The sequence below is a fragment of the Dendroctonus ponderosae genome, unplaced genomic scaffold (assembly GCF_020466585.1).
Source record: "Dendroctonus ponderosae isolate FM_Combo_2020 unplaced genomic scaffold, Dpon_F_20191213v2 Dpon_F_20191213_1, whole genome shotgun sequence".
Taxonomy (NCBI): Eukaryota; Metazoa; Arthropoda; class Insecta; order Coleoptera; family Curculionidae; genus Dendroctonus; species Dendroctonus ponderosae.
The window spans coordinates 41,905,216-41,922,432 of NW_026017110.1; the positions used below are offsets into that span (position 1 = coordinate 41,905,216).

Here is a 17,217-nt window from a genome sequence, read left to right on the forward strand (position 1 = left end):
TTCGGTGATGTTTAGCGCCTGCTGCATCAATGATGATACAGTGTCTCCAAACTTTCCCTGTACAACAATGGAGATATCATCCGCATATCCCAGTGCGTAGAAACATTTCCCCTCAAGTGACGACAGGAGCCGGTCCACCATCAGGCTCCACAGCAGAGGCGACAAAACTAATCCCTGCGGACACCCGCCGGCTACCCGTGCTTCCATGCTGGCCATAGATGCTCCCTGGTTTGTACGTAATAGTCAAATTTACAGAGTGGGAGCCACTGCGAGATCTACTGAAAAGATAAGCAGCCACGCCCTTCGAGAAGACCGAAAACCACCCCCTCGAGGAGCTACGAAATACCGTAGCTTACTCCCTAGAGGACAATGGGCCCAGAAAAAAAAGGCCCAGACACCAGATGGCCCAATAGGGCTATAAATAGGTACAAGCAGTAAACTGTAGAGTGCTGTAAGTGTATAACTTTTAGGATAGAGTGATAGAAGTAGCATTGAGTAGTGTAGTACTTGTGTCAAATTAGTAAGATGCCTATTCTAGCAGTTAGCTAGCATGAAGAGAATGAGAGGTGAAGGCATACGGATGCCAGAGCTGAACCATTCTTACAGAAGACCACAAGTTTTAAAGGATAACTCCTGGAAACTTGCAGTCAAAAACGGGGGTTTTTTAGTTGGTAGAAATCCAACACTACCTGGTGTCACGGGACACTGGGTGTTGGGGTTTTATCGTCCAGCCGCCGCCGGGCAAACAATAAAAAAAAAAGGTTTAGGAAACGGTTGTCCCGGCTTCACCGAGAGTCCTGTCGCTCTACCCACCGTTCTCTCAACTACCCGCCAGACCAAATTCTCTCGTTGTACCCATCATTAGCATCGGACCTGCTCCTCCTATAGGCTTCCGAGGGCAGGGGGAATGGGAGCCCACTCCCTGTTCCACCTAACCTGGGCGGTTTTACCAGGATAGGGTCTGCTCGTTTTACTCCGGGTATAGGCCTCTGCGGGCAGGGGGGAAGAGTGTTGCAAACTCTTTGTTCCTCCGGACCTCGGCGGTTTTGCCAGGATCAAACTCGCTCCGAGTACGTTAACTTTTCTATTTTTTTTTACTTATTCTCGGCCCAAGCCCGCATTATCGTCACTCGCCGGGACAAGAATTAATTGTCACAAATAATTATCGTTCACCACAGCTAAATTAAAAGCCGTCCCGTGCACCAACCACCCCGTTACGCACCTCTTCTCGCCTATTTCCGATAAGCTTCTGCAGTCTGCAAGTCTGTAACCTTTGCATTTATTTACTAATTTTAATATCATTCGCAAGTATCATTTTATTTTGTCAAATATAAATCGCCAGTCCGGACATTATTTGTATCGCAATAAATACCAAAACGCCTAAAAATAGCCCCGTTATCTTGTCGACAAATTGTAGGCAACAACCATTTACCTCTTCTTAAGGCTAGATTATTTTCTTGTTGAGCCGTAATGTTCCCGTTTCAGGGCGTTGTTTAATTTCTTATTTTGTCAATATAATTTCGAATCTGTTAATGAATAAACCTTTTATTGTTTAATTGTGCCGACTGCGCATTGACTTCTTGGTTTTTCTTTTCTCCACTGTATAAAAGCTACCCTAGCTGTGGGGCCATCACCACGTAAATCCTGATGGCTGGCGCCCGACATTTCCGAAAGCCCGTTTAAGTCCCAACATTCTAGGCTACCAGTATTAAACCCTAAATTTAAAAGGTAAGTTCACGGAACAACGTTTTTCTTTTTCTCCGATCCGCCGGACGCCATTACAAAAATGGCGCCCAAACAAGGACGTCTCTACTGTTCTTCTTTCAAGTTTTCCCGTTCTTCCCGTTTTATTTTCTTTTTTTTCCAATTTCCCAGACGCCATTACAAAAATGGCGCCCGAGCAGGGACGTCTCTTCTGTTCTTCTTTCAAGTTCTCCCGTTCTTCTGTTCTTTTCTTTCTCTTTTTTATTCTTTTCTTCAATTTCCCGGACGCCATTACAATTGTAGTAATAAGATGCTTAATAATTATGAGAAATACAAAGATGCAATAAACCATGTAAACTCTAAGATATGAAACCTGAAACAAGGTTGGACACGATTTACCAAAGAGATGAAATACGACCTTTATGAAGCGCAATGCAAAGGGAAAAGCATTTAGCAGAACCAACACATTGGTTATGAAAAAGGTACACCTATTTTCTCGGATTTCTCGAAGAAAGGTTGTCTACATTTTCGGACTTAAATCGGAAATTCACTTCCAATCACTCGCGTACTTGATGTTGGTTGATCTTCCTCAACAACATTTAAAATTTGTTATTTCCATTGGACATTTTCTGGTGTTTTCGGTCTTTCTGTACGCCCTTCGCCACGTTTCCTCAATTCACAATCATTTCTATCTCGTTGAATAACATTTATATTCGTGTAGCAGCCGTCAGCATTTCAAAATTTCTGTCTACAATATGGTTGGATCACTTTTAAATTATTGAAATTACTTTGATTATAACCAGCCGATTTTTTTATAAAATATAAAGTAGACTAACAATTGCTGTCCACAAACTTATTCGTGTAACTTCTTTGGCTATCAGTTGTACTATTTTCAATTTCAACATCCCACCTTTTCTTAGACTTTAACGTTTCATTTCGAACTCGTCGGGTTGTAATAAATAAATATAAAATAATTACGTTTTATATAGGTTCTGACTATTACTGGTGATCGCATCGCCAATTCGGCATCACGTATTGATTATTACACTGAAATGAAATTTTATTCGTTAAATTCTAAGATAAGTGTTCTTGAAAAGACGGATTATCTACCACTAACGAGAATAAAAGCGAACATATTCCCTGCTTTTACTTAGGGGTATTTTATCTTACGTTGCAGTTGGCGAGTATAATAAAGCCTTTTTTCCATAATTCCTTTCATGAATGCGAGGGCTTATCGAAAAATCGAATCGAATTATTTGACTTTTTCTAGTTGTAATGGCTTCCATATGGCACATGGAATTTGGATTAAGTTTTAATATTTTAGTTATATTTAACTGGAGGTAACATAGAATCCAGACATTAACAATATTGCTTATACTGAAGCATTATTTTCTTTGGTTTTATTGATAAGCAGCTCATTTCTACCTGTTTACAAAGTAGTTTAGGCCAATAGTATTTTCTTGTGCGCTTTGTATTAAACATCAAACCTAATTTCTTACTCGCGCTAGTTCTGTAGGTGCCTTTATCCCTATCAATAATAAACTAGATAATAACAAAAACTCCATGTGGGGAAACAAATCTATTCATAAGTGTATCCTGCTTTTTATATAATATTGTTGAAACTTCAGATTTTATCAGCTAACTAATTTATTGATAATTTGCAATCGTGTATAAAACTAATGAAGGATATGCCAAAAGTCAGTGTATATTGATTGGCTGTGCTGGATACTAAAGAAATCAAATGGGTGAGTTGCCAAAAAGAATAGAAAATTATTTGAGTATGAAAACGAAATACTTATACATATTTGTATAAACTGGGAGATGTTGTCTATTAATATTTGGAAATGTTTTTGTACAAAAAATTATTAAAATATTCAATTGACAACTAAATTTTCCTGACTAAAAATAGTAAGGGGCGAAGTAAAATAAAGTGACACAAAGTAAGCAACTCTGCTTAATGGTGTGAGGATAGCTACTCAACATCTTTTTGTTGGGTATTCCGTCTCGAAACGTTTGACTGTTTTATACTTATGTTAATTTTTATTAAAATTGTTGGCGTTAAAATTTTTCAGATAGTTTGTAACTAATTCCAAATATTCTCTGCTATGTGTTCTTGGTAATTGCTTACTTTAAATATGATTATTTGCCAAACTGCATTATTGGATACCAAAAGTGCATAAAATCAGACTTGCTTATTCTGTATATCTATTATATAAGATGCATAATGAAGTAAACATGTAAGTTTAAATATTACATTGTAAGATTTATTTAATTAAACGAAAGTATGCGATTTATTTAATCAACTTTTATTGTTGTATAAAAACAAAATGCCTTTCAAATAGCACTTGAATTGATAAGCAAAAGTGGCACTTCATTTAAAACAAAGGTTTCCAAATTTTCCTATGGGGATTTACATTAATCAATAACATTATTTTTAAGTCGTAACTATAATCTTTTTGGATATAAGCTAATATGACATACATATACTTTAAAGGAGAACTGTTGATGATTGGTTAAAATGGAAACTGGTAATTTACTTCAATAAATACCAAACTTCGCTAAAACTCATCAATATAGGGTGTCTCATGACGCAAGGTGTCTACCTAGTGAATACGTTAAAGTTAATATTTGAAACGATGTTAATCTCAATATTATCCAGAAAAGCATGTTCCCTTGGTTAAGGTCCGAATATTACGTTAATTAAATAGCATTCGCGTAAGAAGTTGCTGTAGAAAGAGACAGTTTATTTATAATGAATATAATACAGGGTTATCCATCTTATGTTTGGGAAAGTAAAGTAAAAAAACACACAAGATATTCAGATGGAGACGAAAATTTTAATTCAATATAAATATTAAACCTTACCATTATATGTGAAAAACAATATCATTTAGATGTCCTCCACGGGACCTCCTACAGGCCTCAATCCTTTTGAGGTCATTTTGAATGACTTTTCGGCACATTATCGGTAATATCTTGGTCATAACTTCACTGCTATTGGCTTTCAGTTGCTGCAGAGTTTGAGAATTGTTGGCGTAAACACGATCTTTGGAATAGCCCAACAAAAAGAAATCTAACGGTGTTAAGTCGCAGGATCTTCCGGGCCAATTGACATCACTCAATCTCGAAATTATGCATCCTGGAAATTTCTTTTGCAATAGGGCTCTAACTGCAAGTTTTATGTGACTCATTGCCCCATCCTGCTGGAACCACATGTCTTCCAGGTCATCATCATCAATTTCTCTCCAAAAATAACCGGTTAACATGCGTGCATAGCGCTCAGAATTGACTGTTATTGCTATTCCTTAATCGTGTTAAAAAAAACACGGGCCAATAACACCACCGGACCATAATGCACACAAAAATGAGCCCATTTGCTAAAGAAAATTCGGTTCAAAAACTCATCATCAACTGCTTGTTGTTCAATTACCTAATTTGCGTGTGTTCTGCGCTGCCCATAGTCTTGACGCTTAAGTTATTAAGTCAGTTTCCAAAGTTCGCCACAATGTGCCGTAAGACAAGCCCAAATGTTGAGCACGTCGGGGAATCGACGAATTTGGGTTTTCCTCCACACTTTGAGCAAAAACAGGGATATTTGCAGCTCAACGAATGTTGCGATGATGCAAAGGCCTTACAATTATCAGTAACCGATCCAGTATTTCAATCTTTTCCACTGGGTTCGACATTGTTTGATCTGTGGGTCGATTATGTCGACCGTAATCTGCCCGTAAAGCCCTAAACGTTGATACAGAAGAATCACCACTTTTATAGTAACATTTAATAATGTTACGCGTTCTTCTATTGTTAATTACCGGGATTTCTGTCGACGTTAACATTAAATTTGTTTTAAACTCGAGATTAACCGGTTCATTCGAGATTATCCAAGTACAAAACCGTAAACAAACAGTATGATAAAACTCATCTGCACATGTTTTCAGTCAATGTCTGCTGTGGAATTATTTATAGCGCGCTCATTTACCTATTCATTTATGAAAAATGTTTCACAGTCCATATTTATTTACTGGTAGAACAATTCTTCAATCAACAAATTTGTTGGACCTACGTAGAAAACACAACACCCCTGGCTTCTAAAACCTGCAGACTTCCCATGTTTATATTATTATCTGTATGGTTGCATCAGAAATTAGGTTTACCAAACAACATCATAAGGCCTTAAAAGAGGCATTTTTTAAGCAGCCGATATGATTCAGATGATAATAATCTATTACGTAGGTTGCAGTCATTGCAAAACTTTATTAGATACTTTGAACCTCGAAACTTACCTATACTAAGTTTATTGACCTTACGTCACGAGACACTCTGTATGTGATTTTATTAGGTGTAAAATTAATTTTAACCACATAGGTATTCATTTTGGAGTTCAAGTTCGTTTCACATTCAAGCTGAAATTTAGCAATTTTAGAGAAAAAAAGTTATTAAATACCCAATTTTACAATACAGTAGGTAGGTACTTGTACAAATGTACCTGTATTTTGGAGTTGGAGTTTTTGGACAACCGTAAAAACAACACCAGACCTGTGAAGAAATAGACTATTGCTTGAGGAATATAAATTAAAACGTTATTCCAATTCAACAGATTATTGTTCACTGTTATTATTCCACGGAATTAATACGCGATTATTGGTCACCGCCATTATTAATGAGAGAATGAGAGAATTTCAATGAAAAAGGCGTTTTGTATTGAGATTTACTTTTCGCAATTAGAATGTTGACATCATTTATTTTTTTATTTAAGTTTCATACAAATGGGAAGAGAGGTAAAAAAGTAACACAGGTTGTAGGTACTTGCTATTCAACAGTACTTATTAGTAACTTTAATATTCTTATGATGTGAAATTAAATATGTCTACTTTAAAATAGAAAGTAAAGTAAAAACCTAGTTCTGTTAAACATTTATTTCCAAATTCAACGGCAAATAACATAAAACATTTTAAAAAACTTCGATTGTTCGATGAAACCCCGCTTCATATTTTATTAAAGCATTATTAAGAAGTACTTTTTAATGTTTGTCTTGGAATTTTCAAGTAGACGAAAAACGTGTAAAAGCGCTGTAAATTTTAATACCTTTAATACCGAAGCCAATTTATGCCATTCCAGAGTATCCATGCGATAGATGTTATTTCTTGGCTAGGGAAGTACGGTAATATTTTCACTAAACGGTTTGCTGTTGGTTTTAACATTGTTCTTGACTGTTTAATCATTACGTCTGTGAGCTATCTGCTTATGTTAAAATTCATAGGCGTATAGAATTGTTTACACGGTATTGTAAATTCTGATATAGTTTTGAGCGCAAAAAACTTTATAAAAAAACTCTCGAACACATAAACCTTATTTTGAGAGGGACAATTTTTTGTCGAATAAAACTGAAAAATATCTGCAACCCCTTAAGAGCGCAAGTGTTTAAACTTAAAGCCTTATAAATGGAAAAGGAGGTTGAATGGCCCTCATCTGAAAAATAATTTAGGGATTGCAGATTAATTCGCCAGAAACGGTACCCTTCGAAAACAAAAATTATCTGTCCGAGAGTTTCTTCATAAGGTGCTTAAAACTGGGTCTGTTTCGTTTGCAAACGGACCCCCTGACATATGTAGTTGTAGTTTTTTACCTTTTTTAGTATTTACGCAATCCTTTTCCAATCCGCATTTTTTTTTTAATGCAAATAGTCTCATCCTTATTTTGCGATGGAACTGATAAATAAATAAATTTACATAAAACGAGTATCCTAGAAATAATCAACATTCCTCACTTAAGATATCAACATATAAATCATATAGTAATATTAAAATCAGATGAAGGTAATTTAAATAAGGCAATTACATTTTAGCACACTTATCTTTAGTACTTCTCTTAAATCACCTCCAATTATAATCGAAAAACTCTATAGAATAACACGGTCGATGACAACTTCATATCAATTATCGCATATGAATATTTTTTATTTTTTTACTTTATTTACAGCAATCAATAATCTGCCAATGTTACATTAGAGCATTAAGAAGGTTTTTTACAATAGTCACATTCACTAGTCGACTAGATTGTATTTGAAGGAATCTTTCCGGTAGGTCGATCGGTAGGGCTTTCTTGAGTCGTCGTATTGGCATGTTATCTAAGAGGTGAGTAGCAAGTGGGTTTGGATGTCTTCCAATTCTGGTGTGGTACCTTGTTGATTTTTGGCTTATTTCATGGCGGATGGTAGAGACTTTCAGATCGTTGTGGATGGTGTAATTACTTACATACCATGGCGCGTTGACTATTTGTCTTAACGTTTTGGACTGATATCTCTGCAGTATTCCGATATTACTGGTGCTAGCTGTTCCCCATAGTTCTATACCATAGCTCCATATTGGTTTTAGAACCGTTTTGTATAATAAGATCTTGTTTTCAAGACTAAGCTTGGACCTTCTACCTATCAACCAACGCATCTTCCTTGTTTTTATTTTCAATTATTTTCTTTTCTTCTAGATGTGTATCTTTCAGGTGAGTCTTCTATCTAGGTGCATCCCCAGATATCTTGCATGATTGGCAGTTGAGATAGGTTTTGTTGATTTTTATACGAGGACCTGATCCTCTTCTTAAAGCGTATAGCACCTACGTGCACTTTTCCTCGTTGATATTAATTTTCCATTTGGCCATCCATTTCTTAACTTCGTTAACATGTCCTTGGAGTGTCTCAGCTGCGCTGTTTAAATCGCTACCTGAACTCAATAGTATTGTGTCGTCCGCAAATGTAGCTGTCAGAATGTTATCGTTTTGTGTTAGATCCGATGTGAAAATAGTGTATAGGAAAGATCCCAGTACAGATCCCTGCGGAACTCCCGAGCTTATGCTAAAGAAGTTTGAGTAATTCTCATTTAGTTTTACCTGAGCAATTCTGTTACTGAGATAAGATTGGACTAATAGATAAAACTGCGGAAACCAATTTTTGGTTTTGTACAGGAGGCATTTGTGCCAGACCTTGTCAAAAGCCGGTCTAATGTCCAAATATACAGCTGGACAGTATGCTTTTTTCTCGAAGCTTCCTCTTATTTTGTTAGTGACTATGGATTTGGTCCATTGTCGTGTGACCGCCTCTGAATCCAAATTGGTGGTCCGCAATTAGTTTGAGGAAGATTTCACGTTCTTGTACTCGTGCTAGAGGACTTTTTCAAAAACTTTTGAGAGCAGTTTTCTGGTTTTAGTAACATTAATATGTTGGATACTTTCCATTGGTTTGGAATGCAGGTTGTTCTAAAAATAGAATTGAATATTTGATTGATGTAGATTATTGCTTTCTTATTTAAGTTTTTCAGAATTTCTGCCATGATTAAGTCACAGCCTGGTGCTTTCTTGTTTTTTAGGGACATGATTATATTTTTTACTTCCCCTGGGCTTGACGGTTTTAACGGTTTATCCATTGGTAGTGGGGACTGCAAGAATGTATTAATATGGTTTACCCACTCATCATTGGTGTCATTTTGTTCAGATTCATAGATTTTTGCGGGGTGGTAGGCACGTAATTCGGCTTTCACTCCATCACTTCTCGCCCATCCTTGAGTAGTTTTGATCGGAAAGATTTCAATTTGCGCTCTGTTGAATTTTTTGGTAACTTTCCATATTGAGTGGGTGTGATTTGGTCTCGGTGAAAGGTTAGTGAGAAAATCTTGGAATTGTTTATTTTTTAATTCTTTGAGTGTGCGCTTTAATTGCCTTGAGATTGCGTTAAGCTTTGCTTTATCTTGGGGTCTTCTGTTGTTTTGCCATTCTTTCCTCTTTTTTGTTTTTTCTCGAATTAGTTTCATGATTCTGCTTGGATAGAAATACTGATTATTGGTGTTTAGGAGTAGCCTTAGTTGCTGCCTCTTGTATATGTCTGTTTAGTACTTCGATTGCAGATTCAATATCTTCTTGGTCTTTAAGCTTCATATTGAGGCTAATTGTGTGTTGCAGATGTCGTCTAAACGATTCCCAGTCTGTTTTTGAGTTATATAACCGATGTGGATTTTGTTTAAATAGCAGCCTACTGCTAAGGAATAATTATATTGCAGAATGGTCCGACGATAATAAGTAGTTAGGTTTTGTGTGGCAGTAGGAACTATTCAGTCCTGAGGTTACAAAAAAATCTAGTAAGATAGGGATTTTCCATGATGTTGGCCAGTAGGCAGGATGTCCAGTAGATATTGTTGCAAGGTTATAATTTATTATGTGGGTGTTAAGCACTATTCCTCTGGTTGTCGTTAGTCCTGAGCCCCAATCAGTATTTTTTGCATTATTATCTCCTCCGGCAATGAACTTTTTTCCCAGTGTTTTGAAGAAATTATGCAACCCTTCATGACTGAGCGAGTGTTTAGGAGGACCATATACAGCTGAGATAGCAATTTTACTCATCGTTGTTTGAATCTTAACAGTAGTGGCTTGTAGATAGTCTAGTTGGTATTTTTCCATTTCATTATGATTGATATTGTTTTAAATTATCACTGCTGTTCCTCCATAGGCGTTTCCGTCTGGATGCTGAGTGTCATAAACTGTGTAACCTTTGATTTTAAAGTAGGACTTTGTTCTAAAGTGGGTTTCTGATATAAGCAAGATGTCTATATTATTTGTTTTTAGGAATAGCTCAATTTCTTGGCGGTGTTGCCCCAGTCCATTAGCATTCCATGACGCTATATGTATTATATTATGGCCCTTTGCAGAATTTATTTATGAGCGTGGTAATTACATTGAGCAGTTTTGAAAGCTGTTCAGCTTGTTTAGTCAATATGTTTTCAAGTCTGGCAAAAGCTTGTGCTTCATAATTTGAATTTGGTAAGTTGTTTTCATTTGTGGCATTTTCTGAAGTATTTCCTTGTAGTACTTGGGGTAGGATTTTCGAGTTTTCGGGTTTCTTGAGACGGGTCTGTCTGAGATATGTTATTTCCTGCGGTGTTGCTTGCTGGGCTTCTTGTTTGAGTTGGCTGATTTTCCATATTTCCATTTTGGTTCCTGCGTTTTCGTATTTCTTTGTATACTGTGCAACCTTTGTAATTGGCTGGGTGATGGCCACTGCATAATACGCATGTGGCTGGAAGTTCCCTGCTTTTGGAGGAGTTGGTGGTATCGTGATCTCCAGAGCATTTGACACATCTGTGAGGCGTGTTGCAGAATCCTTTTGTTTGACCATATCGCTGGCATCGAGTGCATTGTATTATTTGATTAGCTTTCTTTTGTGGCTCTATAGCAACGGAGGCTCCTACAAGATTTGTTCTTTTGTAGATCTCTTGATTGTTTGCGCTCGGTTCCAAGTCTACAAAGAATAGAGGCATTCCTTTCTTTGTGGTTTTGTATATTGTATTAATTAAATTTCTGAAAATATGTCCCTGTTGCTCAATGTTATTTTTTAGCTCTTCAGTAGATGTTGTGGGATGCAAATTCCTGATAACTATACCATATGCTCTTTCTTGCTTTAATTACAAGGCACCCCCCGTATGATAAGGCGCTTTAATATCATTTAGGTGGTCAATTATTTTCCTATAAGTATCTATTGGCAATGAGTTTAGCTTAATTTGGTTATTGCTTATGGTTTTGTAGGTAAAGCCTGAGATTTAACGCTCCTAAATCGATGAGAAAGACATTTATGTTCGTTATGTCCGGGATAAAGATAAGTGGTGGTTTGTGCTCTTGTGGTGTTTCTTCATCTAGTTGGGTTGACAGTGGCTAAAAGCGATTTGCTTGTTCGATTGTAAATGAGGAATTTCTTCTGTCTTCTATTGGACTATCTGATTGTATAAGGCGTTTTTTAGGCCTTTGTCCTATTTGCAATTCATGTGCACTGTTTTGGCTTCGAGTGATAATTTTTGGAGGTATTTTTTTGGGGTATGGGTCTGTTTCAATTCCTCCTCCTTCCTAGGGAGAATTACCTAAAGTCTCTTCGTTACTCATGATTTACTTTAAACCAACGGTATTATCTACCGTGGGTTTGTCGTTTGATTTTACTCAATTTTTCAATTTTTAACTGTTGTAAATTGGACAAATTCTTGGAATATTTCGATAGAAAAGTAGTTTTGTATGAATGTTTGGTAAAAAATATGATAAAGAATTCACTGCTCTCGCTCACATGTCTGTTCAGTACGACTAGCTAAACGCGACTCGCACATGAAGATATTGAAATTTTTTCGTACTTGTAAAGGTCATATTTCAAAGTTTCATGAAACGATTTGTGAATGTATTATAATTGATGTCAAGCCCACATCAGCTCACATTCAACATAGGCAAACGTAGCAAAGACTGATATTTGAAAGCAGAAGATCGGTTGGCAGAAGGCAAAACTCCTGGTTGAATGATGGTTAGGATGCACATCGAAAGATAACTTTAAAGCTAAAAATCCAAAAATTATGATTGCCAGATGGATCGCCAACCTCCGTGGGGAGGCGGCTATTCAAGAAGAAAACTTACCAAATTATCAAAATGCCACATTCGAAAGTATTTGAAAAATCTCAAATAATTATAGTAATCGAGGAAAAATGGCCAGCCGACAGTAGCTGAGCGATTTGGAAAACCGAAGACCACGATTTATAAAACTGAAATAAAATTAATTAAATTGTCAAATTAAAACAAGTTCATGACATACATTGTACGTATATTTGACGTATTTCCCAAAGCCTGATAAAATAGGTAAACATTGCGTTTAGTAGTCGTCCACTCGCATGTTTCGTCAATTGACCGTTTGTAACAAAAGTATACGAACGAATTAAATAAAAATTTACGTTTATAATATACATGACCAATTCCAATGAATTCAGTGAATGCACATTCTGATTATTGCTGCCCTGCTTCCCTGCTTAAGGTTTCTGTGATTTGAGCCACCAACAATTGTTTAATTGTTCCATTTGAGTAACGAGATGAAACACTTGCAGCTATCCTGAACAATTTGTACTGTAAACAAGTTGGTACTAATAATACAAATTGATGCTGTACCTAAAATATTCCAAAAATTATAAAATTGCCATATCTGAAGACGTAACATTTCGTAAATACTGAACTTTCTAATAATGTCTCGAAAATGGTTTACTATTAATTCAGACATACAACTATAACTGCAAAACTGATGTAAACGCAGTTCGAGTCAAACTAATTTTAAGAAGAAGAGTTAATCAAAAACTTTTCTTCAACGGAGCAAAGTGTTTACTTACATTTGCAACTTTTAGGCGTTTTAACAATTGCACTATTGTCATCGCTTTTGGTGATGACTTCATATGGCTCTCATCAGACCTACCCCGGAACGTCAACTCGTCCTGTGTTATCGAACAGCGAAGCGGAAATCTTGTCCGAAGAAAACTACCTACAAGGATGGAGCGTTGAAGGCATCAGTATTCCGTCCACACCCGACTACTCTGTCGGAAGCACCCAAACGTACACTGATATTCAACAAGCTGTCAATGCTGCTATAAATGCTGGTACATACCTTCTCTGGATTCACATATTTTAGCTCATGATATGAAGGGTCGAATTGTTCGTAGGTGGAACCTCAAGGAAATATATTGCCATTGATCCAGGAACCTACGCTCAATCTGTATATGTAACTGGAAGTGTCCCACTAACGATTTATGGTACCGGCAGCAGTCCATCTAACGTCAGTATTATTCTTAGCCAACCTGCCGATATGACTGTTTCCGCTTATATTGATCAGGTACTTAGCAGTAGTACTGCCCATATCAAGAATACCAAATCACATCATTTTAAGGTAAATCCTGATGGAAGTAGATATAGTTCTGGAGATCCAGGTTACAAGCTCTACAAAAGCTGCGCTTCAAAATCTGATACTATTGGCACATCTTGTAGTTCGATTTTCTGGATTACAGCTAGTAATGTGCAGGTCTACAACTTACAAGTCACCAACACTTATACTTCAAATGGAGTAGGACAATCTGTGGCTTTGAAAACGGATGCTGACAAAGTTAGATTGTCCACTTTGAATCTGATATCTCGACAGGTTAGAAAATTTTTGTTTTTATGCCTTTACCATGAATTAATTATATAGAGTATCAGAATAACCCAGAATAGCTGAGATGTACAGTGTGGAATTTTGGCACACAAGTGACTAATTGCAGGATGCGGGCCTCACGTCAGTTAATTCTACCTTGAAAATAAAGGAAACTCTGCTTTCATACAATAAGCGCAATTAATTTAATGTCGTGTACATATACATAAAATACATGAAGTGAACTCCCAATTTAAAGAAAATTTGGTTTCTGTTTGACAGAAATTTGAACAGCTCAAATGTGCGTTCACACAAAGTAATGCAATCACATCAAGTCAATTACTTGTAGGATACTCTTTATGCTGGCTCAAACAACGACGGGGTAGTTCAGCGCGTCTATATTGATAACACGTACATTGAAGGAGATGTTGACTTTGTGTTTGGAGGAGCTGCAACTGTTTTCACTGGAGTCACTTTTAAGGCAGTTTCAGACAGACATCCGTCAGGAGCCATAGTTTTCGCACCCAGTACTGTTCCTGGAAATAGTTATGGATTTTTGGCTATCAACTCTGTTATAACAGGTATGTCCCAGAAGAGATCAACCTGTTTTCCATATATTGTTTTATACAATATATTCGATATTATCGAACAGCAGAATTGATGCGTTTACTTTAATATTAGCCGATTCTACGTTCAAATCTTCACAAAAAGTGAATCTGGCTCGAGCATGGGATGCAGGCGTATCTGCTGGTGATTATGTGGCCGACAGCTCGCCCAACGGTCAGCTGGTCATTAGAAGCACTGAAATTGATTTAATTATCAATGCAGATGCACCATACGCCACATCAACCAGCAAGAGAGCCTATAGCGGAAATAATGACACTTCGAGAGACTTGAATGACAACACGTACAACAGATTTTGGGAATATGACAATACTGGGGATGGTGCTTAAAAATTGATGTTATTATAAATTAATGGAAATATTTAATAAATGATGAAACTTTGGTTTTTCAATTATTCAATATTCAACGCTACATTCACCAGCTTCATACCAGTGCCTAAAAACCACGCAAAATAGACGGTCGAGGAATTTGTGCTGGATACTTGTAGCTGCGAATTCATTACAGTGGCCTCCGTAGTAGGCCAAATAATTGGTTATAAACTACTATTACTGGTTATACACTACACACCAATAGACTCCATAGCCCAGTGTCTGTATTCGTCTATTGGATTTCGGAAAAGAAAAAACAAACCTTTTACATGCAGAGATACATATGTTTTTGTGAAGTGATGCTCAGATCCTTCAATAAATCTTATTATGCACATTTTTGCGCTAATTATTACTAAATACACAAACCAACAAAACACATACCGATTTTTGCGTTTGGATGCAAGTATAGTTTAGATACTTTAAACATGTTCCAAACACGATTTTTGCGTTCAAGATGTATACTGTTGCAGAAAAATTCTTCAGACATGAGGCTACGAGTCGTTTATCTAATGTGATCGATAAAATTACATACAGAGTGATTCAAAACTGGCGTCATTCATTTTAAGCGGTAATAGGTGCTCACTTGGAAAGTACGAGAAAAATATTGTATATATATCCTAGATGATATTAACAGTTGAAAATCGAATTTCAACTTTGTTGTTAAGCATTATTTTAAGATTGTTCTATGTTTAATTGGAAGTACATTGAAATACTTAAGCGTTCGAAGACAAACATGACGATCTTTGATTCAAATTACGAAAATTTATGATATTAAAAAAATTCTCTTCTACAATTTTTTGATGATAAGTCAAACCGGCAATAATTCTTTTGTCATCAACAGATAGTTACAGGTGGATAACCCTTGTCATTAATAACAATAATTTGTCAAACTGTGACTTACTCGATCTTCTGTCTAATAGCTTCTGTCACGAATTTGCGGATATGCTTTTAGTTCTGGAGAAATGCCACAGTAACATAGCAAAAGCTGTAAGAACTTACCCTAACAAAGGGCTAGAAATATTGGAAGATTGGCTCCAGGAAGATAGTGGACGACAATAGATGTCCGGGTCCCAGACACAGAGGAACAAGTATTGGACATAAATGCAGCAGACCCTTCCAGGGGCACTGAGAGCATTGCACAACCACTGACACTTTCCCAAGCACCAAATAAATACCGAGGAAGGGCTACATTCCTACCACGTATGTAAGATAAACAGAGCACAAGGACACATAAAACCAATCGCTTACTGACCACCGGTACAAATTAAGCTGGTGTTAATTAACCGAATACGAGAAGCTGCTCGAGAAGAGTCGATAATAAGAGTTAAGGTCTCAAATTTGTGTTTACTTGTAATTTGGAAACAAATTAATGATTCGAGGTTATGAGGACAATAACTGACGTTTCGAAAAAGTACGTTCCGCCGTTCAACAAATTCTGTTAAATTGACCGTTTATTTTTGTCTATTTTTTATTGTTACTTTTTGTATAGTTCCATGGTTACCGGAATTTTTATTAATTACAAAACAACCGGTATTTACGTAATATTAATTGGGCACATTACCTTGAAAAGCATTGTTGCCGCCATTCTGATATCGTTGTTTGCAAATTTCTCAGTTTTTAATAACAATTATTAAAAACCTCCAGAGGAATGACGACAATTTTGAATCACCCTGTATTTATCTACCATTACCGATTAATTCAGCAATCTGAGTTCATGTATCTAATTTTTTTCTGTAATAGTTGAGATCTTTTTGATTTTAAAGATGAGGACGGGATTCATAGTTTTATTAAGGTAAGCTGATTTTCGCGAACCACTGTATGATTGGATGGAAAATTAATACAGTTAGGGTGTATCAAAAGATAAACTCGTCCCCGCTGTGTAGCGATTTACTTTGATCTGCCGTCAAAAAACCGACAAACAATGGAATGCGACGAATTTCAAGCGCACTTTCTGCGCGCCTACCGTGTACCATAGGCCTGAGTGACACTATGTTGAGTTGCGCTTTTGAGTTGTTGCCGCTCTTTGAGTTAATAAGTTTTATTACATCCCCTAATGAGTTAAAACTCGCTTACCGATGACGGAGACTGGAATTTTAACACCTAGCTTTTTTTGATCATCTTTTGATAAAAAAATTGTTAGAATTTTGGGACCAAATTCGAAGCTGAAAACGGATTACTGAACTTTTTACAAAGCGACGAAGAGGGCGAGTATTCTAACAAAATTTATTTTTAATTATTTCGCAGAAAAAATCTGAAGATTGTCAGTTTTTAACACCAATAATCTAAAAACAACTAAAAAAAAAGTCATCAAAATTATCCCAGCAACAGGACCGTGTTACTGCGCTGGTGCCATTCGCCCAGCATTGCGCCAACTCCAGAAAAATAACTGAGTTACCTAGGCCTAGTGTACGTCCATACACGTTCGACTCGACTTGGGTACACCATGAGCGCGTCGCCAATTAAATTCCAATTTTTCCAATAGGTCAAATTAAATAACCTCATACCTCGGACTTTGACTTTCATTCAATATTAATACGATATTTAAACTATAAAATAGAATTATATTGT

General features: G+C 36.5%; 1 protein-coding gene across 1 annotated transcript; it reads left to right on the forward strand.

Moving 5' to 3' along the window:
- The first annotated feature begins 3,368 nt into the window (after positions 1 to 3,368).
- LOC109538794 (pectinesterase) lies at positions 3,369 to 14,662 on the forward strand. The gene is made up of 6 exons (XM_019906182.2): positions 3,369 to 3,449; positions 12,885 to 13,133; positions 13,197 to 13,366; positions 13,421 to 13,669; positions 14,007 to 14,238; positions 14,339 to 14,662. The coding sequence occupies exons 1-6, from the start codon at positions 3,446 to 3,448 to the stop codon at positions 14,608 to 14,610; spliced, it is 1,176 nt and encodes a 391-aa protein (XP_019761741.1). The 5' UTR covers positions 3,369 to 3,445; the 3' UTR covers positions 14,611 to 14,662.
- The last annotated feature ends 2,555 nt before the right edge of the window (positions 14,663 to 17,217 follow it).

Coding starts and splice junctions, on each gene's coding strand:
- LOC109538794 (XM_019906182.2), top strand. Junction 13,367..13,420: donor TTTCCGCTTATATTGATCAG/GTACTTAGCAGT, acceptor CATCATTTTAAG/GTAAATCCTGATGGAAGTAG. Junction 13,670..14,006: donor TGAATCTGATATCTCGACAG/GTTAGAAAATTT, acceptor AATTACTTGTAG/GATACTCTTTATGCTGGCTC.